Genomic DNA, 22,633 nt, shown 5'->3' with positions numbered 1-22,633 from the left:
AGTTTTAAAACAAATTTATTAATTGATCCGTCTATAATTCATACTATGTAATATAATACTGCGTAGTTCTAATATCCGTTTCGGTCTGTCCTGATTTCTGCATTGGCCTCCCTGCACGCGGTTCCTTTCGCTTGTGAACCGACGTTGCTACTAGCTTCCGTGAGACTGATCTCTTTCGGCTCCGGGCCTTAGAACCCAGAAGCCAATCAGCGTTAGGGTTCTGAAGTGGGCGTGGCCTTCTCCGACTGGGAAGCTTAGCCACGCCCCCAAGGTACCCGCTGCACCAGATTCGAAATCGAAACTGCGCTTTTCTCGCTTGGTCAGCTGGAGGAAAAGTAAACGGGTTCTTTGCGAGTGATTTGTGGCTGTTGCGAAGAAGCAGTTCGTTGTGGTTGCAAAAAAAGTAAGCGTTTGTGCTAAAGCCGGTGGAAGAGGAAGCAATTTTTTTTAAAAAAAGAAAAATCTTCTAAGAAGGGTGAGTGAAAAAGACCCCTTGGAGATATAATCGTGTCCAGAAAAGGTGAGGGATTTGCTAGGATAGGATGGTGGCTGGGATCCTCTTTTTGAAGAGGTTTCTTGAAGGGCGGGAGAACAGCTTCTTAAATTGTGCTACACCTCTGAAGATGCCAGTCACAGCTGCTGGCGAAACGTCAGGAACTACAATGCCAAGACCACGGCGATACAGCCCGGAAAATCCACAACAACTAGCTTCTTAAATTCTCTATTTTTTAAAAAAACCAAACCCATCCAAGTAAGTGATAGCTTATTAAGAGGGTAGTCACTAACAATGGATTTCATTGGATCTAGTAGGGCATACTTTACAGCAACAGCAGTAATGGGGGATGGGAACTCTTGTTAGCGCTGTATCTTTATACTATGTAATAGGATATTTGGAGGGGAGGAGCCATGTTATGGTAACATCACGACTTGACTATTGTAATGAACTATACATGGATGTCCTGTCTAAGACACTCCAGTTGGTACAAAGCACTGCAACTCCGCTGTTATCAGGAGCGAGCAGGAGTATGAATGTCACTCCCATCCTGCAGTCACTCCATTGGCTACCTATCAGTTACTGTGCTCAGTTAAAGGTATTAGCTGTCACACACAAGGCTCTTCACAGCCTTGGTCCAGCATACCTATGGGACTGCCTCCCTCCCTATGTTTCTCCGTGACAGCTTTGCTCATCTGAACAGGGTCTCCTGCAGGTGCCAGGCTGCACATGGACAAAATGAACAGCTGTCTGTACACTTGCATTCTCTGGGGGGGGGGGCATCAGATAGAACAGCCTGCCTGAGGAGGTCAGGCGAGCCCCTATCCTGGCTTTCTGCAAACAATGCAAACTGAATTATTTAAAAGGGCTTTTTTACCCAGGAGGGATGTATTGTAGGGAGGGAGTCTTAAAGAGATGCTTCAATAACAAGTTTGGAACCATAGACTTGACCACTATGTTGTGTTATGTCCTGTCTGTTGCTTTAAGTATGACCCTAATGAGTAGTTCTATGTTGTCTAATTTCAGTCCTAGAATTGCTTATGCTCTGTTTCTGCATTTCTTCAACTTTGTATTGGATTTTTGCTGATGTTATATCTTTATAAACGTGCATTTATTTACCTTATGGCATTGTTTATTGAAATGTCCTTGATATTGATTGATAATCTCACACTGTGTAAGTCTCTGTGAGAAAGGCGGACTATAAATGACATAAATGAAAAAAATAAAAATTTGGTGGGGAGGGTGGGGCTAGTTGTATTTCTGTATAGGCGTCAGTCAAATTAATGGTTTCCTATCACAGTGCAAACATTTCTTTGGCTTAACTAAGATAGTTGATTACATTTTTCACTGAGATCCAAGGTAGATTACACTGTGCAAGTGAAAATACAATGTAATCAACAGCTAGGATGTTCACTGAGCAAAGTACAATAATAAACAACGGTTAGGGAAACAGATACAATAGGGTATGGTAGCACAATGTTTTTAAACGAGCATAATGCTGAGTGCAGAGATTAAATCTCTCTGCAACAAAGCACAACTAATTTCCATGGCATGTTTAGCAGCATGGAAACTCTGCGCTGGCACATATCTACATCAACAGATAGTACCCAGTAGTGTAGTGTTCAGTCCAAGTTCCTACCAAGGCATCTCTCTGAGCAATTTCTTATGACAGAGTCCTGTAAACTGGCACAGAAATGTTATTGGGTATCTTCACAATTTGTCTCCTTTGGGCCCCACTATTTTCAGTGTTTCTTCCTTCAGCTGCACAGATAGATTATGGGTTGGCATGTTTGTCAAACACAGTCAGTTTTCTGCCTTGTTATTTGGCAATGGGCATCTGTAAGAGTACTTTTCTTCTACTGTGGATTGAAGGCACCAAGAGGTCTCCTGTCCAGGCACTGGCCAGACCCAGATGTGCTTAGCTTTAGCAATAGTGTTATGTTATGTGCTGTACAACTGTACTTTGGGAATGTGGTGGGCCACTGACCACGGTTTTTACCCAACAATTTTCTTACTTGTTTTCAATAATTTTAATTTGCTTTTTTGATACAGACTCTCCAAAGCAGCTCTCAAACAACCAAAAAGTACAAAACCAAATCCAAATTAAGACCCTAAAAGAAATACTAAACTTTAAGATGCATGCTGGGAGCACCACAACGATTATAAAATAGCAACCCACTTTTGATATTTTGAAATCAAAATTTCTTGTATGCTTGATTCCTCATTGCTGCCCTTCCTAGGTAGAGAATGGCTACCACTGAGTCTCAACTTCATCTTGATTTAGAAACTAACTATGCTGAGGTCGTCATATCAGTCGGGAAAGTAACTTTTGGTGAGCTCCAAAGAAACAAGAAGTGTCCTAAAGAAATGCAAAGGAATGCTCTAGGGGAAATTGAAAATGAAATACCCTTGAATGCCAAGACGGGAACTGTGGAAGGGAAGAAGGAGGGAGATGAACAGAGGAAGCTAAAGGAGAAACAGGACGATGTGCTTAAACTCATGCGGGCAGCATGTGCTTTGCTCAACTCGGGCGGAGGCGTGATACGGGCATCGATTGCAAACCAAGGCTACTCTTCCGTTCGAGATGGAATCGGTCAGGACATCCAAAAAGCCTTGCAGGAGTGTATTCATTTTGAAGAATTATCTGAATATTTTGACTTTATTGAGGAAGGCCATCACATGATGATTTGGGTGAAGTCATGGAGCAGCGCAAATTCCTCCAAGCCACGGATTTGTAGCGTGGCAACTGGTTTGCACCAGCGGAATGGAGAATCTGCTGTGAAGCGGAAGGATTTGACCTTTCTGAAAGAGAAGCTAGCTTCTGCCAAGCGTGAGCCTAAAGATCAGACGAGTCCTAAGAGGCCCCGTCTCCTGAATAACATCCAGGGTTCAGCAGGAGTCGCCGTAGAAATGGTAGACGGCATGCAGGAGGCTGCAGCTCAGTTTTTCAGTCGAGACCAACTGGAGTATGGAGAGATCCTGGATTTCTCTGAGTGGACAGTGGCTGAGTTTAAGGACTTTGCAAGAGACAAGGACATCTGTGAGTTTGTTAGAATCACTGTACCACGCTATGCCTCTGCTTTTGCAAACATAAAAGGGGGATACTTAATTTTTGGTGTGGACAATTTTCGGACAGTTGTTGGGTATAAATGCAATGTAAATCCAACCCAAGTGAAAGAGGTAGTTGCAACAGTCATGGACACTATCCCCTACTTCCCTTTACGTGGTTCTAAGCCAAAAGTTGACTATGAATTTAAAGCCCAGGCTGTTTATGATAAATATGGAGAGGGACGTGGTTATGTTTTTGTTGTGAAAATCAAGTCATTCGATGGCATTGTCTTTTCGGAAAAGCCTGATTCGTGGACTGTGGAGGGTGACCAGCTGAAGAGATTTGAGATTGCTGAATGGCTTCAAATGATGACAGCAGAAGACCCAGGTGGGTGTTTGCTGCATTGGAGGGAAGCAGGTCGCTAGGCCAGTTTGGTGTAGTGGTTTACAGCCGGAGGACTCTAATCTGGAGAGCCAGGTTTGATTCCCCACTCCTCCGCTTGAAGCCAGCTGGGTGACTTTGGGCTAGTCACGGCTCTCTGGAGCTCTCTCAGCCCCACCCACCTCACAGGGTGTTTTGCTGTGGGGATAATAATGACATACTTTGTAAACCGCTCTGAGTGGGTGTTAAGTTGTCCTGAAGGGCGGTATATAAATCGAATGTTGTTGTTGTTATAAGGCGTGGGGAGAAGAGGGGACTTCAAACAAACTACCTCTAGCTATCTGATGGATAGTTTATATTTTGGCAAGGGTGCCAGAGTTTTTCTGTCATTCTCTTCTAACTATATTTTGGTATTGAAGTATAATTTCCTTTACCATAAGGTCATCATGACCAAACTGGGGGAGAAACGGTGTGTCTTCAGCATGCGTAAGACCAAACCTGACTGGTTCCAACTATTGGGGCCTGCTGTGCAGTCCTGTTTCCTCCTTCTGTTCTGTGTCAGTTAATGGCAGGTACAGGGCTTTTTTTTCTGGGAAAAGAAGTCGTGGAACTCACTGGGTTGCCAGCACAGGGGGCAAGTCTTGGCGGGAGGTGGTGCCCTTGGTACCACATGGGCACTCGCAAAGTGTGCGCACGCTCCCAGGACCAATGACATTACTTTGGGTCAGCTGGAACAAGGGGGGAGTTTTTAAAAGTTTAAATCGCCCTTGGTGAAAATGGTCACATGGCTGGTGGCCCCGCCCCCTGTTCTTCAGACAGAGGGGAGTTTAGATTGCGGCGCGGAGGGCAATCTCAACTCCCCTCTGTTTGGAGTTCAGGGGGCGGGGCCACCAGCCATGTGACCATTTTCAAGAGGTTCCGGAACTCTGTTCCACCGCGTTCCAGCTGAAAAAAAGTCCTGGGCAGGTAGATCCCCAGTTCCCTTACAGCAGTCACGCAGGTGCATTGGATGAGGCTTTATTAGAGATCCATACAGTCCAAGTTAAGTATACAAATCCATTGGCAGAACTGACTATTCAAAAAAGAGCTGTGCCAGTTATAGGGAAACTTCCCGCCCTCAGAAAAGTGGCCGTTGGCATTCTGGCGCAAACCCCCAAAGAGTTACATGGGAACAGATTAGTTTTACTAGACATAGTACAAGCATAAATCAGTCTCTGAGAACAGATACATTGTGCACAGCTTGTAGTCAAGGACACTTGCTGTGAAAACAAAAGTAAATACCTTTAACAGATAACAGGAGGCCCATCCGGGCCGAGTACGTCACAGTTCAGCATCTAACGTAGTAATACAAAATAATCATACATCAGCATCTGACATCAGACTTCCCAATACACACTAATGGCAGATATGCAGTCAGGCATCTATGACATTCTGACTGTTTTACACATGAGGTTGGCAGACCATTGGTCCATCTAGCTTAGCATTGTCTACTCTGGTATTGCCCTCCAGGGTCTCCAGCAGTGCAAAGTCTTCCCCAGCTCTGTCTGAGATGTCAGGGACTGAAAAAGGGACCATCTGCATGCAAAGCAGTTGAGCTGAGCAACTTCCCTCCAACAATACATGCAGTGATACCATTGCATTGGTTGCCCAACAGACTTCTCTGTTCCTAATCTTATCTTTTCATTTTCTCCTCTTTTGAGTGCTGAGCTTGTGGATAGTGAAATCTTGAATCTCCCAGCAGTCCTGGCAGTCTCCCTGTACCACAACGACATGGAGCAGCGATCACTATCTGGCTTTAACTCTGTGTCACCCTTTGCTATTGGATCCTTTTCCTTTGTGATATCGGCTCGCCTGAGGACCCTTCCCTTCCCTCTTTTGTTTGTGGCTGCATGTTGGTGGCATTTCAGTCCTTTATCTATTGGTGGGAGGGGAGGGCTCTTTTTCCCAGCTGCCCCACCTCAACCACTGGCCAAGAGACATTTGCCAAAAGCGCTTAGAGGAGAATGGGCCACCTAGAAGTTCAGGGGTGGTAGATCTGCTCTGGTCCTATCAGTTTGAGACCTGATAGGTGTCAGCTGTCCTGTTCTGTCCTCTTTCCCCCCAGCTATCACTGCTACTTCATTTTCAGCCCCAGCTTATTATTTATTTTATTTATAGTCTGCCTTTCTCAGTGAGACTCAAGGTAGATTAGACAGTAAAAGTTAATAGAATCAATAGGATGAGACATCTAACAAGCAATGTAAAAGGGCCAGGATTTCAAACATCTGAAACAAAACAAAGTATGAGTCATGACAATGCAGAAAATAGTGGTATGCAAGTAGAAAACACTGCACTGAGAGCAAAGCATTACTGAACAGCAAACAGATAATACATACGTAGTAGTATAATCCACAGTCCCATTTCCTTTATAAAAGCACCTTCCTGAACCACTTGATTATAATATAGCCCTATTTCTTTTATAAACAGTATGTCCCTTGTAAGGCTGTGTCTTCCGCTCTCCTGGTACAATGATTATAGGCCAAAAATGACTCCCATCTTCTCTTTCTTTTCCAATGGAAAATGTTATATTTGTTTCTGAGATCTTTCGAAGCTGGCTGAGCAATTCACAACAGAGCTGAGTCTGTCGGACGGGCCTCCGATGATCAAGCCGGTGTATTCAGTCCGAGGTCTGGACAGTTTGGATGTGCTGTGGAGAAAGCTTTTTCCAGGTATGGCTTATGGGTTTTGTAAACGCTTTTATAAATTAGAATTCCATATCAATGCAGGAATGCCTTGAATGGCGGGTGGAAACTGTTCAGCCTCTGGCCATAGCTCACGAGTTCCTCTGACCTCTCTTCTTGCTGGACTTCCTTCGGGAGTGCTGTGGGGAGAGTGGTGCTCAAAATACCATCTTTCTTTATGCTGCCAAGAAGAGGTGGAGTATCTGACAGCCCTTTTCTGCTTTGCTAGATTTCTCATTGAATTGAAACGTGGGAAGATTCTCCTTCCTTTCCCAAAACTGATGGCCAGCTCAGCAGGGGAGGTCACAGCACCCCATACATTTTCTGTGTTTGTTACATCTTTTCTTCCTTCTAGCAACTGAACATATTTGCAGATTGGTCTTTGAGGCAACCAGTGAAATGCTTACCATTTTGAAAAGTGGGATGTAGGTGAGGAAGGACAATCTCCCTTGGGCAGCATATGATGCCGGAGTCATCTTGCTTAAAGCCTAGTGCCGAGAATCCAGTTTAAGTGGAACTGTCAATCCATGCAAGTGTGACTAGCCCTGCAGTATCAGACCAGGCGTCCATCGCGCCCAGCATCCTGTTTCCCACAAGGACCTACAAGCAGCAGCCCAAGGGCGACACCTCCCCTTGTTGATGCCCCACGACAAATAGTATTCGGTGGCCTCTGAACTCAGAGTTTCCATTTGTCTGTAATACCTGATAAAGGTAAAGGTCGTCCCCTGTGCAAGCACCGAGTCATTACTGACCCATGGGGGGATGTCGCACCATGACGTTTTCTTGGCAGACTTTTTACGGGATGGTTTGCCATTGCCTTCCCCAGTCTTCTACACTTTACCCCCAGGAAACTGGGTGCTCACCGACCTCAGAAGGATGGAAGGCTGAGTCAACCTTGAGCCGGCTACCTGAACCCAGCTTCCGCCAGGATCGAACTCAGGTCATGAGCAGAGCTTGGGCTGCAGTACTGCCGCTTACCACTCTGCGCCACAGGGCTCCTTATATCTGATATATATGATAGTCTCTATGAATATGTCTGATCCCTGTTTAAAGCTATATAAACTCGTAGCCAGAATAGCATCCTGTCATAGTAAGCTAATTATGCATTGTTAATTATGTGGGGAAAAGCATAGATATTGTAAGGGGATTTTATCATTGAGTTTGTGGTCCCCACCCCTTTCAAAAAGCTTTGCTAATCGCTGTCCAGTTAGCTTGGCTTTGCTTCTTTAAGCAGAGCCACTGAGAACTGTGGAAGCCCTTATTTGCACAGTGCTGCTCCGATTTCCCTTAAGCAGGAATCAAGCATTTGAAGATGCCTTATTCCAAGTCAGAGCCCTTGATTCTAGCGTTGTCTCCTCTGATTGGCAACAATTTTCCTATGTCTCAGGCAAAGGCGTTTCCGAGCAACAGGTCGTTTAATCAGTGATGCTGGAAATTAATCTGGGGTCTTCTGCATACAGAGCAAGGGCTCTGCTACTGTCCTGGCCTTTCAGCATTATACTAATGACGGGAACTGTCTTTTCTGTGTACAGGCCATGTAAACCTTGCTCTGTTTTTGCAGATGTTTCCAGCTCTGTTGTTTTCCAACAGCTGTCCACAGTTAAGACTGTCATTTTCTCCAGCGTTCATGAGGATTCTTATATCCTAGAAGTAGACAGAACAAACAGTTCCCATGGAGTGATTCCGCACACGTTGGATAATGCACTTCCTCTTTATAGATCATTTGGAACAGATTTTTTTGTGTGCGGAACAAAAGATCCACCTCAAATGATTGATAAAGTGCATTATCCAACGTGTACGGAATCAGCCCTTGGTGTCCCAGACTGGAGTATTCCTTAAAGGGGGAAAGGTTTTCACTTTAAAGTGTTAAGTCTCTTCTTTATACTCTGTACCTGCTTTGTTTAGCAGAGTCCAACGGGATGACGTTTGTTCCCCAGCCTCTCTGTGACAAGTTATTCTTGGAGTATCCAGGGCTGAAAGCTTTGCTAGAAAGGGAAATTCAGACATCAGTTCAAGGAATATTGATGTTTTCAAGAAGCTGGGCTGTGGACATTGGGTTGCCCAAGAACCGGGCCATTGTGTGTGATGCGTTTGTGATGGCTGTCGGACACTATCCTGTCCTTTACACTATAGTTGAGAATCCCACCTCTGATGTGTTTGAACATTCAAGACGCACAGCCAGATCGCTAAAGCAGAAGCTGGTGAATATCGGAGGATACGCTCAAAAGATCTGTGTGATTCCAAAGATCTTGAATCTACATCATAACAATTTGCAGAATGCTGGAGACGAGAGGTTGAAGTACCCCAAAGACTACAGCTTGTGGCAAGAACACCTACCCAGCTTACAGAAGTCACTTGCAACAGTCTTGCTTGGCTTCACTTCCTTTTTGAGTGACTTCATTGGAGTGGAGTTTCTCAATCTCTTGACCCTTGAACAATATGAAAACCTCTCCAAGAGACTTGATGAGACCAGGCTCCACTTTATATATGGCATCCCCGGAAGTGGGAAAACAGTGGTGGCTTTGAAGATTATTGAGAAAATAAAGAACGAGTTTGGCTGCCAACCCCATGAAATACTCTACATTTGTGAAAACAAGCCACTGCGGGATTTTGTTGGGTGAGTGCAGCAAAGGAGATAGGCTTCTAGAATAGGCTATTTTTCTGTCTAACTGAAACTATTTGTTTCAATTAGACAGAAAAATATTAAAGTCAGACTAAATACTGTAAGCTCTATAATGATGTCTTAAATTTTAAAAAAATTCTCGACCTTCTAGAACAAGCTGTTCCTGGATTATCCTGAACTTGGGACCTTAGTAGAATGCAAATTCAAGGCTGGATCCAGACTGAATTGGCCATTTCCACTGATTCTTCCTTCATGCTGTTCCTGAGGATCTCATCCTCCAGTAGTGTTTTAGGGGCTGCAGTGGGAGGAGGGAGGCAGGAAGGTTCCGTTCTGCTGTGCAGGTGTTTAAAGAGTTGGGTTCAGGTTTCCCAAACCCAACTTGGGTTCCCAGCAGCCACACAGCAGCTGTGGGGAATGGCTGTTAAAAAGGTGGGGGGAGCCCAAAAGGCCTCAGATGGGGGAGGAAGGGCTCTTGCACACCACACCCCCCAAAGCCATTTTCCTGTATCAAAATAGCATTGGAGTTGGGCATTTCCCTGTTTTTCTGTTCCACCTGCACAGAATACTCCATTTGGACCAGCAAACATGGACACCCCCACCACTTGCTATTTTAGAAAACGGCTTGAGGCGGGAAGCAGGAGCCCTTCCTCCCCACGTGGTGATGATCTGAGGCCATTTGGGCTCTTGCTTAATTTTTAACAGCTATTCTCCATAGCCTCACAGCAGCTGCTGGAGCCCAAGTTGGATCTGGGAAACCCAGACCCAATTCAAAAACCTGCACATCTAGAGAGACCCATCGTCTGGAACCCCCGTGTTTTTCGGGAAGCTGGGATGTGGATGTTGAGTTTTCCAATAACTAAGCATAAGTCTTCTGGCTCTGTGGTCAGCAGAGCACATACTTGGCTTGCAGAAGGCCCTGGTAAAATGAATCTCGAGGCTAGGAAAAGCCATATTGCACACACAGATACAGGCAATCCTGCACCACATGCAAAGCACACGATCTGCTTCTGAGCTTTTGGATATTCATAGGCTAGGCCACCAAGTAGAGGTTAACTTTTCAAAGGCATGAGCGTGTTTTGGGGGAATGACTGTGTAGGGACCAAGACTGAAGAGGCAGAATGCAGGCTTTGTGCACAAATGGTCCCAGATCTAATCTAGTTCAAATGCAACCAGTTTTGCATCAAATTTATTTAAAACCTTCTTTTATTTTCTAGGCAGAAAATGTACAATGCAGTGACGAGAACTACATTTATGAAGGAAGAATTTCCGAATGTGAAACACATTGTGGTTGATGAAGCTCAGAATTTCCGAGTGGAGAACGGCCAGTGGTATAAGAAAGCCAGCAGCATTGTCACTCGTGACCCTGAAAATCCAGGGATCTTCTGGATCTTTTTGGACTACTTCCAAATGAGTCACCCTTATGAAACCGGCCTCCCACTTCCAACACAACAGTATCCAAAGGATTTTCTTACCAAGGGAGTCCGGAATGCCTCTAAGATCTATGAAGTTGTGAGATTAGAGATGGAAAAAATAGTTCAGACCAAGTGCTTAAATATTCCTTACCCACAACTAAAAAAGCTGCTAGACAGAGCATGCTGCAGTAATTCTGTGACTGGCCATTGCCTTATAAAGCCCGAGCTGGAGGTGCAGGAGATGGCGCGTTATGTGGCCAGACAGTGTCAGATCTACCTGGACAGAGGCTACTCCAAGAAAGATATTGCAATTCTGTGCAGCACAAAAGAACTAGTTTCGAAATACCTGCATGTTTTCAAACAGGAGATGAGAAAATGCCACCTTGATTTTTGTTTTGCACAAGCCAATGAAATACTGAAAGACGAGATTGTCTTCGACAGCATTCGCCGTTTTTCCGGCCTTGAGAGGACCATCGTGTTTGCTATCAACCCAATCTCTTCGCAGCAGGAGGTTTCGCACAACCTTTTGCTCTGCGCAGCCTCCAGAGCTAACAAACAGCTTCATTTGCTGTATGCAAAGGAGCAAGTTCTGTAATTAAAAAAGGATTAGATAAATGGAACCCCCATGTTCAGAGATAGTATATCTCTGATTACCCAACGCTGTTGAGGCATCAAAAGGGCTTTGTGTGTTGATCGATGATATTTTGAGATGGGCAAATCCAAAGCCTTTACTCTGATTAAAAACTGTGTCCTAGAAATTGACTGTGGCAGCTTGATTTTGAGAGCACGCAGAGTTTGTTCACCCCTATCTTTTGGTCTTTCTTTCCCAAAATCATTGCCCCCACCATATGTACTATCTTACCATCCCATGATACTACAGTACTTTCTTGTTTGCGAGATTGAATATTATACTCACAATGGTTTTACAGGGGAGATTTTTGAATAGGCCCTGTTCCTATAGAATTTGCCCTTTTGGCCTCCTTTCATGCCCTGCTTGAATGTAGGTTCTTCAAAAATATAAGGGATTATTATATTAAGCCTTTAATTAACTGTCTCCTTATACCTAAGAAACCCTGGTTCTTTTGCTTAGTGATAAGGATCCTAAATTTACCTTAGCAATTGCAAAATGTTTCTCAATCCTTTTAGCACTTGCATCCAAAAAAAATAAGGGATAAGTATTTTCCACTGCTCAGGATTTATGAATCAGTGAGCTTCTAAGGGAATAAAAGGAAAGGGACTTTCTTTGTCTTTTGTACCCTTTGTTTGGCTACTGTTGGAAACAGCATGCTAGGTAGCTTGACCTTTGGTCTGATCCAAGGGGAATTCTGTGATGTTCTTATGCTAGATTGCTCTGCTCTGATATTTCTAACTTTTAGGGTAGGAAGGAGAGCAATTTCCCATCAAGCTCAATACACCAGCCAGGCCCCCAAAGCCTCCTGGTCATCCCAGACAGCCCTACCTGATCCAATCAGCGTGCCAGTATTGACCATTGTAGATGCTGTTGCTGCAATTGGCATGTATTGGTAGGTCACTTCCTAAAGGTATGGATCAGGGATCGACACTAGCTGTGCTCGGAGAGTCAAGATCTTCACAGGCAGAAACCCTAGAAGTGCTTTTGTCTGTCCCATACACTGTGCCACCCCTCCAGGGGCACCCTTTCTTTGGAAAGCCACGGCCACCCTGATCCCAATCAAAATGAAAGCAATGCGGGGAGGGGCGCAGTGTCCCTTTCTCTGTGGGGTGGAAATTAGAACACTGAGCTGGCCAGATGGCAGAGCAGACCCAGCCATTCATGGGCGCCCAGAGGCCAGGAATGCCAGGTTCCTCTGCCTTCTTTTCCTGTGGCTGGCAGTAATGGATCATTTATTGCTTTCTATAAATAATAAATGGAAGTGTGCCTTGATTCACTCCCAAACAGGGAAACAGGAGTGGATTGAGGGTATTAAGTTGGTGACCTTGGGGTAGAACTGACTGGGATTTAAACAGCCAGGGCTTAAACCCATCAAACCTGTTTTGACCTCGGAATGCTGATTGTCATGGAGGGAGGGTGCCTCCAAGGATATAACTTATTAATCCCAGTGTGGATGGAGTTCTGGGCTTTTCCCACCTTTGTTCATCTCGCATTCTCCACCTCTTCTGCTTTGGCTGTGGAATCAAAAAGGACTACAAGAGTGATAGAAAGGGGCTTGGGAGAGCAGCGACTTTGGAAAACTTGCAGCCTCCCTCCATCTTTTTAACGCTGGCATTCTCACCCAGCTCTACTGATATGAGCCTAAACAGAAATGCTAAAGCATTAATAAATCTAGAAAAGGAAATAAAAGTCTCTCTGCTCCCCCCAGCCCCTTCCCGGTTCCCTCTTCTTTTTGTGGGCCTTCCTCATGCCTGGAGAGAGGGCAGCACCCTGGACAGCTCCCAACAGCCGGGCTTCTGCGCTTCTGCCAACCTTGCGTGGCATCAGCCCGGGCCAACAACCTGGGCAGCAAAGCAATCCCCTCGGGCTAAGAAGCATCCTTGCTGTGGCATGGCTAGTCCATGGTGAGGAAAGGCAGTCTGCAGATGCTCAGAGAAGCCGCGCTCCGTTCCAATAAAATCAGATGTGGCCGGCTTGAGCCCCGGCTGACCTCTCTAAATGGGAACAGGCGAGTCAAGGCGAGTGCGGGACCTGCGAGGGCTCTTGCAGGGAGGAAGGGGAAAGAAACAACGTATCCCCTCGTCCCTCCCAATGCGTCAGGGGCACTGGAGAGGCCACCCCCGGCGCGGGGCTCAAGGTCACACATGGGAGGGAGTCAAGCCTAGGGGGTGCGGGCGGGCAGGAGAGCTCCACTTGCCCCCCTCCAGAGGGAGATGAGCAGCGCGATGCAGCCTCAAAGAGGCTGTCAAGCTCTCCTTTCCTGGATGAGACAGGTAATTTATATCCTGTCCAGTCTGGTTTTAGGCCTGGTTATGGGACTCCAGCTCAGGCCTTTGGCCTCTGGGGTTCCACAAAGTTCCATTTTGGGGCCCTTTTAAGTTTTTGCTGTTTTGTTAACTACCTTAAGTTTGCAGGGATACGGTGGCGTATAAATAAGTCAACATACACAGCATTTGCAAAAGTTTACTGACAAAGATGTTGATTTTAGATGCGTGGCCTGCCCTGTGTTGGAAGCTTTAGGGCTGGCAACCAAATGCAACTGTCTGCCAGTAGAAAAGAATAAAATTCAGTCAGGGAAATTGAATTTTTCTCATCCTCTCTCAACTCAGGAGGACCCAGAGGCCTGAGAATAACAACTAAGCACTGTGAATGCACAACTGAGTGACAGCGTCTCCCTCATGGGGTTTTCAAGGTAATAGATGAGCAGAAGTGGTTTGCCATCGCCTACCTGTGTGTGGCAACCGTGGCCTTCTTTGGTCTTCTCCCATACAAATACTAATCAGGGCCAACCCTGCTTAGCTTCTGAGCCCTGTCAAGCTTGGGCTAGTCTAAGCTATTCAGACTGCTACCGAGCCCTAAAGGCGCCCCCCCAATGTTTTATAGCATTTCTGAAAGATGCTCAGAGACTCTGATGCCTCCGCAGTGAGGAAGAATTCCATAACAGGGAAGGGAGCCATTGAGAGCCTCTTTCCGTCTCTCTGATCTTGCTGCCTTAAATATGTTGAAGCATGAATTCATTATGATTGTGGATGGCTCATAAAGATTAATAGACACGAGGGAGGAGGAGGAAGAGGAGCAGAAGTCCGAGATATGTTGAGGTGAAACGTTCCAATACTTAATAGATAGGGATGTGTGAGCCAGTATATCCGGTTTAAGAATATAGCCCCAAATTAAAGTTTCGGTATTGTTCAGGTAAATCCAGATATATCCAGCTTGTTCAGGTGTATTTGGATCAACCGGTATTTACATTCCTGAAGAAATTTGGATATATTGGGGCCTTTTAAAGGCTGCAGAAGCGCCCCCCCCCCTTTGCATGTTTCCCAGGCAACAGGAGGAGGAAGGCAACATTATTGTGTGTTTATGTTGCTTGTTTGCCGTATACCATTGCTGGGTCTGGATGGCTGCCTTGGTACTACTGGCTTGTCGGTTTGGATGCTGGGTTTCTCTGATCTGATGTTGGTTCTGTTGGGCTTGCATTGGCCATGGGTTGTGCCTGGCATCTATGAATGACACTGGTTCTTTTGGGCTTGTAACAATGGCCCTTGTTTCAATTTTGTTCTGCTGAGATTCTCTGTTTTGGCACTGGTCTTGCTGGGATTATCTGGTCTGACATTGGTTCTGTTGGGCTTTGTTGGTAGTTTGCATTGTGAAGCTTTTTGGTCAGTAGTTGCTGTTTTGGGCTAAGGCTTTCTGTGTCCCGGAGAAAAAGTATAAATGCCAGAGTGCTCCCAGCAACACACTGATGTCACTTCCAGGCACACAGGAAGTGACATCAGCGTGTTGCCAGCTAAGTCTCCTGCTGGTTACTAGAGAGGGGGGTAACCTGGCAACTCTAGGAGGAGGAGGTACCAAAATGTGTTTAATTAACAGTAGTCCCTTGTAGACGGATAGCTGTGTATGGATTTTATACAGCAGGAATTTAGAAAAACAGATGTACAAGTATTCTGTGTCTTTGTGAATATGTAAAAAGGTATGAATTGCAGTATTGTGGGAATGAGGGGTTGTGGCAAAACTGGCCCTTCATTCACCTTGTCCTGCCACAGGGGATCTGGGATTTACTCACCTCTCCCAAGTCTCAAGTCACTAAACTTCAATGAGGATTCTCCTCTATATCTTAATTCTCCACAGCCAATAAATGTAGGATTCCTTTCTGCTGCCACAAGCAAGCGAAGAGTTAAAAGTACGCTTGTGTAGTAATCGGCAAGTGAGACACTGGCTATGAGTGTGTTTTTAAAATTAAGAATCACCCTTATACTACAAATCATTATGGTCGTTGGAGGAGCCTTGGAAATCAGTAAGGTCTGGTCACCAACACACTGGAGCACACTTTAAAGCATTGTCTCATAGGGAGAAACGAAGGCTTTCCCCAGAAGTGCTGCTGTAGTATTAGTTAGCTAACTACAGTGTCTGAGCTGTGAATGGGTTCAAACCTCCCCTCTGCCAGTCACAAAACGGCCTTTGTCACACCACTCAACCTCCTCCATTATGTAGGGATAATGATAATTCTGGTCTACCTTGGAGGGTTGTTGTCAGGGTTATGATACGTGAATGGCTGAATGCTTAGCAGCGCTGCCTAAACCAGAATCTTATTACAATACTGAATTACACTCCAGCTCCTTGTACTTCTCCATGCAGCTGTATTGAATATGAAGAATCAAACTGGGCGGAGCTTGCTAGGCCTGTGCTCTGAGACAAGCCACTATTTTCCAGGCTGATTCAAACCACATCCCCCACCCCCAACATGGTGTAGTGTGTTCGACTAGCATCTGGGAGTCCCAGGTTCAAATCCCCCCTCTGCCATGGAAGCTTGATAGGTGACCTTGGGCCAGTCACTGACTCTCAGCCTGACCTACCTCACAGTGTTGTTGTGTAGACAAAATGGAGGACAGGAGAATGACATAAGCTGATTTGGGCCTCTGTTAGCAGGAAAAGTAGGGTATAAATGCTGTAAATCGCATAAATATCTGGGAGCAGGTCTCTGGCATTAAAATGATGCTGTGCAGTTAAGAGGCGCAGAGGTTAATTTTAGCACGCAACACCGAACGGAAATGCACTCTGCACAAGCTCAGAGACATGTAAGGTATGATTCCTTCACCCTGCTTTAGGGCATCCAAACTGGGTGGCAGGCCAGACTGAAATTTTTGTACTTGCAGTTCTTTTGCATGGTACAGCTCTCAAGAAACCAGAAGCAACATTTCCTTTAAAAAGTTATTTTATTAGTTGATTTTTATTTTTAGGGGGGGAAAGCAGTTACGGTTCTCCTTTATAAAAAGTGTCCCATCCCAGTTACATCGAAGTGATTAGCATGAAGATGTGGAGCAGGTCAGCCGGTCATGGACGGGGATCCGGGACAGGCGCAGGACAGCCCGCTTGCTCGGATCTAGACGAAGTGACGCTGCCCACCATTAGATATGCCGGACGCAGACTGGCGGGGTTAATCCGTCACGGGTTCTGGCAGCTAGCAGCCACTGTGGAATCGAGTTTAATCCCATTGGTGCTGCTGGCTTGACCCGAGTTGCTCCCCATGTAAGCAGGCAGCATGTCGGGGTAAGAGAAAAGGGCTCCAGTTAATGGGCCCCGGGTTAACTGGGGACACCCCCCTCTTATATCCAAAGAGGAGCCTGCAGAGAGACTTGACAGGGGGCAGGGCCGACTGGCCAGGGCTACTGACCCCCGCGTGTGGTCACGGGGCTCAGGAGCAGGTTAAAGTGCTGGGGCAGCCCCCTCCAAACGCAGCCCCTCCTTGGCCGCAGCACCCAAGAGCCCCAGGGGAGTGGAAGGTGTGGGAGGGTGGTCCCCACAGGATGGTTGTAGCACCAGTGAGAGGGATGGAAGGGGCGGAGACTGGCTGGGGGACGTGGGGCGAGGCACGAGGTGGCGGAGGTGGTGGTGGAATCTCTGCTGGATTTGGGGCGGGGAGGTACATTGGAAACCAGGCAATAGCACCAAAGTTCATGAGGTGAATGGTGTGAAGTCCAGCAGGGCTACTTTCTCTTGCGGCCAACTCCACCTACGAGGGAGAGAGAGAAAGAGATGATCGTCAGTACCAGCTGCAGAATAAGAACACACTCTTCGCCTGCCAGTCTGGAGCAGAGCTAAGCCTAAAGCAAAACTGGTTTTTCAGGGTGGGGGCAAGAGAACACCGAGCTGGAGCCTTCCGGCCTTCCCGCTGCTGAAAAGAGGAAAGGGATCCCGGATCCTGGAACTATGCTGGGCTTTGTGAAACTTGAGCAAAGGCAGGCGGCGGTGAAGCAAAGAGAACTGGAAATCATCAAGGCAGGATCCAACCTCCTGTTTGCCTCCTAAGATCCTTAGAGGAAAGGCAGGACAACAAATGTAACGGCGAAGTCCATTTTTCTTTTTAAAAAAGTCACGACTTCTTATTACAAAAAAAGAAGTGTTATACAAATGGATCTGCTTTGGAAATTGGGAATTCCAAATGTTCACATTTTAATTTTTTAGTGTATTGTGAACACAGTAACACTGGTGCAGTTTCAGCTGGGTTCTTGACTGCCGTTAAGCTATGTTGAGCCACAAATGATGGCGGAACCAAAGCTGGAGTCTAGAACCTGACTGGGGCGTGATACAGTAGAGGAGGGCTGTGTAACTTTTCTTTGCATCCTCATGTAAAATCTGAAGACCTATTTCAAAGCTGCTTTGGATAGGAGCTGTAGCAGAGAACCCGCTTTGCCTTTCCGAAGGCTCTGGTGCTAATAAGTGACCATGATAAACCCCAGATAGGTTTTGACTTAGTACAAGGCAATTTCATGTGGCCATGTGCTCAGCTCACATTTTCTTAAATTTTGCCAGCAATACAATCAGCAATGGTTGCTCCTTGAGCTATAACTGAACTGCTTCCGTAACTAGAACTCGGGATGTGGGTCATCGTGAGAGACATCAGATATGGACCTCACAAGGTGAATCCAACCAACCCTCCCCCTCCAAACCTTTGCTAAGTAGATTCATTGGAGCTTAAGAACTGGAGGAATGTCCCGTTTTGTTTCTTTTTTTATATCTACCAGTGATTCCAGTTCCCCGAATTTCACTGTTGGGGTTGTAGATCCATTTCGTATCATGTATATTTTCTATATGCACACTGTATTTACATATATAATATACACACAGTGCATAATGCCAGTTAACTGAGGCACAAATAGCACTGACGATGCTCCCATTTTATATGAATGATTTGGTATAAGGGAACAGAAACGGGCACAAAAAATAAAGTTTTGTGGGTTCAATTTACAGAAAGAAATCAGAATGGAGATTTTTGTATGAGGGATAAGAAATTTGAGATCCTCTGTAGTGAGATCAAGGTGATGTGACTTCAGAGCATGGTTTAGGTAGAAGTCTCTAATCTTGCTAAGCCTGTGGGCACAGCCAACCACAAAATGGCTGCCATAGGGGAAGTCCCCAGGCACAAAATGGCTGCCATGGGGGAAGGCCCCAGGCACAAAATGGCTGCCATGGGGGAAGGCCCCAGGCATAAAATGTTGGGAGGTTCCAAGCCAAGCATCCTATTCCTGAAAGGGTGTTCTCTGTAGACTCAATGGTGATGTTTCTTGGCAACTTCTTGAAGCCCCTCCAGCTCCAATGATGTTAAGGAAAGCCAAGATTTGCTCTTTGCTTTGGGGAAGAGATATTTTAAGGACAGAGGAAGGGGGCATCAGAAAGCATATTGGTAAATGCCATGGTTGTCATGGGGAGCATATCCAGTCCAGTATCTTTGATTCCCATCACAGCTATGATTCACTCCCATCTCTTTTTCAAACCACCCAGGCCCTTCTAGCTGTCCCCATCTCGTCCAACAGCAAATCTGTTCTTCAACTACTCATGCAACAAACTGCTGGAAGAACTGTCAGGGGTCACAACTCGGTGCTCCCAGAAGTGCTTATACTACTACTACTACTAACTGTACTTATACACCTCTCTTCTAGACAGATTAGTGACCCAATCAGAGCAGTGAAGAAAGCTGGTGTTATTACTATCTGCACAATACAGCTGGGGAGCTGAGGCTGAGGCTTACCCCAGGCCACCTGCTGAGCTCAAGGGAGTAGTGGGATTTGAACTAGCACAGTGCTGCAGCCCAACCCCTTATGATCTGCTTTTGGGGGCGGGGGCGGCGGGCACTGAATTCTAGAACTGTATAATCTTTCCTCTGTTGGTGGTTTGTTCCCTTGCAAGCTGACACTCTGAAGTAGACTGCCTCGGAACATGGAGGTCATATGAGCCAAATAAAACAGCAACCTGTCGGGGTAACAACACCCACCTCTGTAACCCAGTGCGCCCAGGGCTCCGTAGGGCTTGGGGGGTTTTCCTGTGGAGAGAGAGGAAAGCATCCAGTGAGATGAGCAGCATCACTTCTTTGGGTCTTCCTCCCTGCCCCCCCAGCAAATACTGACACTTACCACCATAGCCCAATTGGCCTGCAGCTACTCCTCCTGCCAACCAAAGACAAACCGAAGAATCTGGTTAACACAGCAACGCCCCCATCTGAATGGCTCCCCCGCCCCCCATATACAAAGGGCCACACTAAGAGTCCCAGGGAAGAGAATCAGGAAAAAAAAACCCTCCCAAGTACGTATTTATTTACTTCATTTATACCCTGCTTTTCTCTCCAAAGAAGACCCCAATGCAGCTTACACTATTCTATTCTCCTCCCATTTTACCCTCACAGCAACCCTGCAAGGTAGGTTAGGCTGAGAGAGTGATTCGCTCAACGTCACCCCGTGAGAGCTTCCATGTCAGAGTGGGGATTTGAACCTGGCTTTCCCAGATCCTAGTCTGGCACTCTAACCCCTACACCACACTGGCATCAATTAATATTTCTCAACATGCTCTCTCTTCTTCTGATGCCTGCTATTTATCCAGCTAGCACATTTTGTTCCTGCCCTTCCTCCAAGGTGATTAAGGTGGTACACTTATTGACCTGTGTACATTTATACCCAACTTTTGTCCTCGGTGGGGAATCCAAAGTGGCTTACATCATTCTCTTCTCCTCCATTTAATCCTTACAACAACCCTGTGAGGTGGGTTAGGCTGAGAGGGAATGCCAGGCCAAAGGTCAACCAGCAAGCTTCCTGGGCAGAGAAGGAAATTGTATCTGGGTCTCCCAGATGTTAGTCCGACACGCTAAACACTGCACCACGCTGGCTCTCCATTTATGATCAATAGCTAACCTTCCCCCTATCTTGTCTGCCCAGTGTAAGACAGTAAGCCTTCTGAGGCAGAGTCTGAATCCATGCACTGAACGCTTGTTATATTTAATGTATTTAATGTTTTTAAATGTTTTTAAATGTATTATTTAATGTTTTTAAATGTTTTTAAACATGTTTGTATTTGTTATCCGCCCTGAGCCTGCGAAAGCAGGGAGGGCGGAATATAAATATAATAAATTAAATTAAATTAAATTAATTTACTCAGTTACTTTGTCCTAGTAGTAGCACATTACTAAGCTGCTTACTACTAGTAGTATAACAGCACCCAATATTGCAGTGTGTGGAGGCTGAACCAGGGGAGACTTCCCGTATGTTTCCCCTCTGCCCAGCACAGCTGTCGCCTCCTTTGAACTCAACCTATGAGCATTTCCAGCAGCCACCACTGGCCTTTTTGGGCAAGGCTTCAGTCTTGTTCTGCCCAGCATCCAGATCTAATGGAAACTGATCCAGAGAACGTACCTGGATAAATGGGAGATAACCCATAGCCAGGGACAGCACCCCCTGCAATGAAAAGGAGAGAGAGGAGGAGTCAAAAGAGGTTCAAGGTGCATGCAGGTCAGACGTCTGGTTCACCTGTAAAGGTTCCTCCTTGGCACATAAGAGCCATCATGCTGGTCTGCAAAATGATCTCCCTTGTCCAGCACCCTGTTTCCAGTGGTAGCTGGTCAGATGCTCCAAGCAGGACCTGCCCCCATCTGCTGACTGCTCCCCAGCATTTGACAGTAAGAGGCACTGTGCCTGTGAGCCCCAGAGGTCCATTCAGTTTTCACGGCCAGTAATCAGCAGTAGACCTATCCTCCATAAATTTGTCTAACCCCATCTAATCTAGTGGCCAGTTCGACATCTGGTGGCCATGAGTCCCACAACGCTGCTGTATGAAGCATTTATTTTTTAACAGCCTTGAATCTCCTGCTGATCAGTTTTGTAGGGTGACTCCACGTTGGGGCATCATAGAAGAGGGAGAAACATCTCTCTCGGCATCATGCATCATTTTATAGATGTAGAAAACAGCAAGAATCCAGTAGTACCTATAACACTAACAAAATTTGTGGGAGGGTATGAGCTTTCGTGAGTCACGGCTCACTTCTTCAGATACCAATGTGAATAAGTGAGCTATGACTCATGAAAGCTCCTACCCTGCCACAAATTTTGTTAGTCTTATAGGTGCTACTGGACTCTTGCTCTTTTCTACTACTACAGACAGACTAACATGGCTACCCATCTTGATCTACCATGTTATAGATGTCTATCATATCATCCCTTAGTTACCTTTCTTCTAAACTAACCCCGCCCCCCGATGCATAAGCCTTGCCTTGGGCATCTCTCCTTGAGTCACCTCAAAGGAGGGTCAACCATGTGTCCACAAATTCAGCCACTAGCCTTCAGTGTCTAGTAACCAAGTGAGGGTCAAAGCAACCAGAAGTTCATTCAATAGAAAATTCACCCATGACCTGGTCAAAACTAGGAGGATCCACTGGGGAAGCCCCTTTCAAATGCTACAGAAGATGCGAAAAAACTGAACCGAAGGGCCGGCTTGTGTCTTCCGTCACTAAGAAGCTGCAGCCAGCCACTGAGATTAGAGGGGAGGGTTTCCATCCTAAGACTCTCTCTTACGCCACAGAGGAACCTCAGCTCCTATGATTACACCATGGATGGTGGTGGTGGAGAGTGCCTTCAAGTCACAGCTGACATGGTGACCCCTTGTGGGGTTTTCGTGGCAAGAGACTAACAGGTGTTTTGCCATTGCCTGCCTCTGCAACCATGCTCTTCCTTGGAGGTCTCCCATCCAGTTACCAACCAAGGCCGACCCTGCTTAGCTTCTGAGATCCAATGAGATCAGGCTCACTGGGGCTATCCAGGTCAGGGCACATTATGGATCAGAACATCTGAAAAACTAGACTCACCATCTTGTGGAACTCCACCAAAACCTGCAGGGACAAAGGATGGAAAAAAACAACTTTTAGTCAGCAGAGGGGTCAATTAGGGCACAGTTGGCGCTGCATAACCAAACACTGGCACTGTACCTTGTGATTTCCCACTTCTGCCACGGCTTCCCCCACTCGGTCTCATTCTAGTCCTATCATTCCCTGCCCTGTGAACCTCCTT

The 22,633-nt window shown here is 46.1% G+C and overlaps 2 protein-coding genes across 10 annotated transcripts in view; one reads left to right on the top strand and one right to left on the bottom strand.

Annotated features, from left to right (window-relative positions):
* Positions 1 to 350: 350 nt before the first annotated feature.
* Positions 351 to 11,528, top strand: LOC129345062 (schlafen family member 13-like). 3 transcript variants are annotated; one of them, XM_055002046.1, is made up of 5 exons: positions 351 to 475; positions 2,734 to 3,929; positions 6,503 to 6,631; positions 8,549 to 9,260; positions 10,481 to 11,528. In XM_055002046.1, the coding sequence occupies exons 2-5, from the start codon at positions 2,741 to 2,743 to the stop codon at positions 11,271 to 11,273; spliced, it is 2,823 nt and encodes a 940-aa protein (XP_054858021.1). In that variant the 5' UTR covers positions 351 to 475; positions 2,734 to 2,740; the 3' UTR covers positions 11,274 to 11,528. The 3 variants fall into 3 exon arrangements, with proteins under 3 accessions (XP_054858021.1, XP_054858023.1, XP_054858020.1); XM_055002048.1 differs by having other exon boundaries at positions 2,546 to 3,929; positions 8,552 to 9,260; XM_055002045.1 differs by having other exon boundaries at positions 2,546 to 3,929.
* Positions 11,529 to 16,503: 4,975 nt separating this feature from the next.
* The window catches only part of LOC129344599 (elastin-like), an 85,145-nt gene continuing 79,015 nt past the window's right edge, over positions 16,504 to 22,633 (bottom strand). For all 7 annotated transcript variants that reach the window (XM_055001375.1, XM_055001378.1, XM_055001379.1 and 4 more), the window contains 5 exons: positions 22,432 to 22,455; positions 20,987 to 21,028; positions 19,718 to 19,750; positions 19,579 to 19,626; positions 16,504 to 17,319 (listed from right to left, as the gene is read on the bottom strand). In XM_055001375.1, the coding sequence (XP_054857350.1) occupies positions 17,294 to 17,319; positions 19,579 to 19,626; positions 19,718 to 19,750; positions 20,987 to 21,028; positions 22,432 to 22,455 (173 nt within the window). In that variant the 3' untranslated portion in view covers positions 16,504 to 17,293. The remainder of the gene's footprint in view (positions 17,320 to 19,578; positions 19,627 to 19,717; positions 19,751 to 20,986; positions 21,029 to 22,431; positions 22,456 to 22,633) is intronic.

Source organism: Eublepharis macularius, chromosome 17 (assembly GCF_028583425.1).
Source record: "Eublepharis macularius isolate TG4126 chromosome 17, MPM_Emac_v1.0, whole genome shotgun sequence".
In the NCBI taxonomy this organism is placed as follows: Eukaryota; Metazoa; Chordata; class Lepidosauria; order Squamata; family Eublepharidae; genus Eublepharis; species Eublepharis macularius.
Note: the sequence above shows the minus strand (reverse complement) of the source record. Positions and strands in the feature narration are given on the sequence as shown.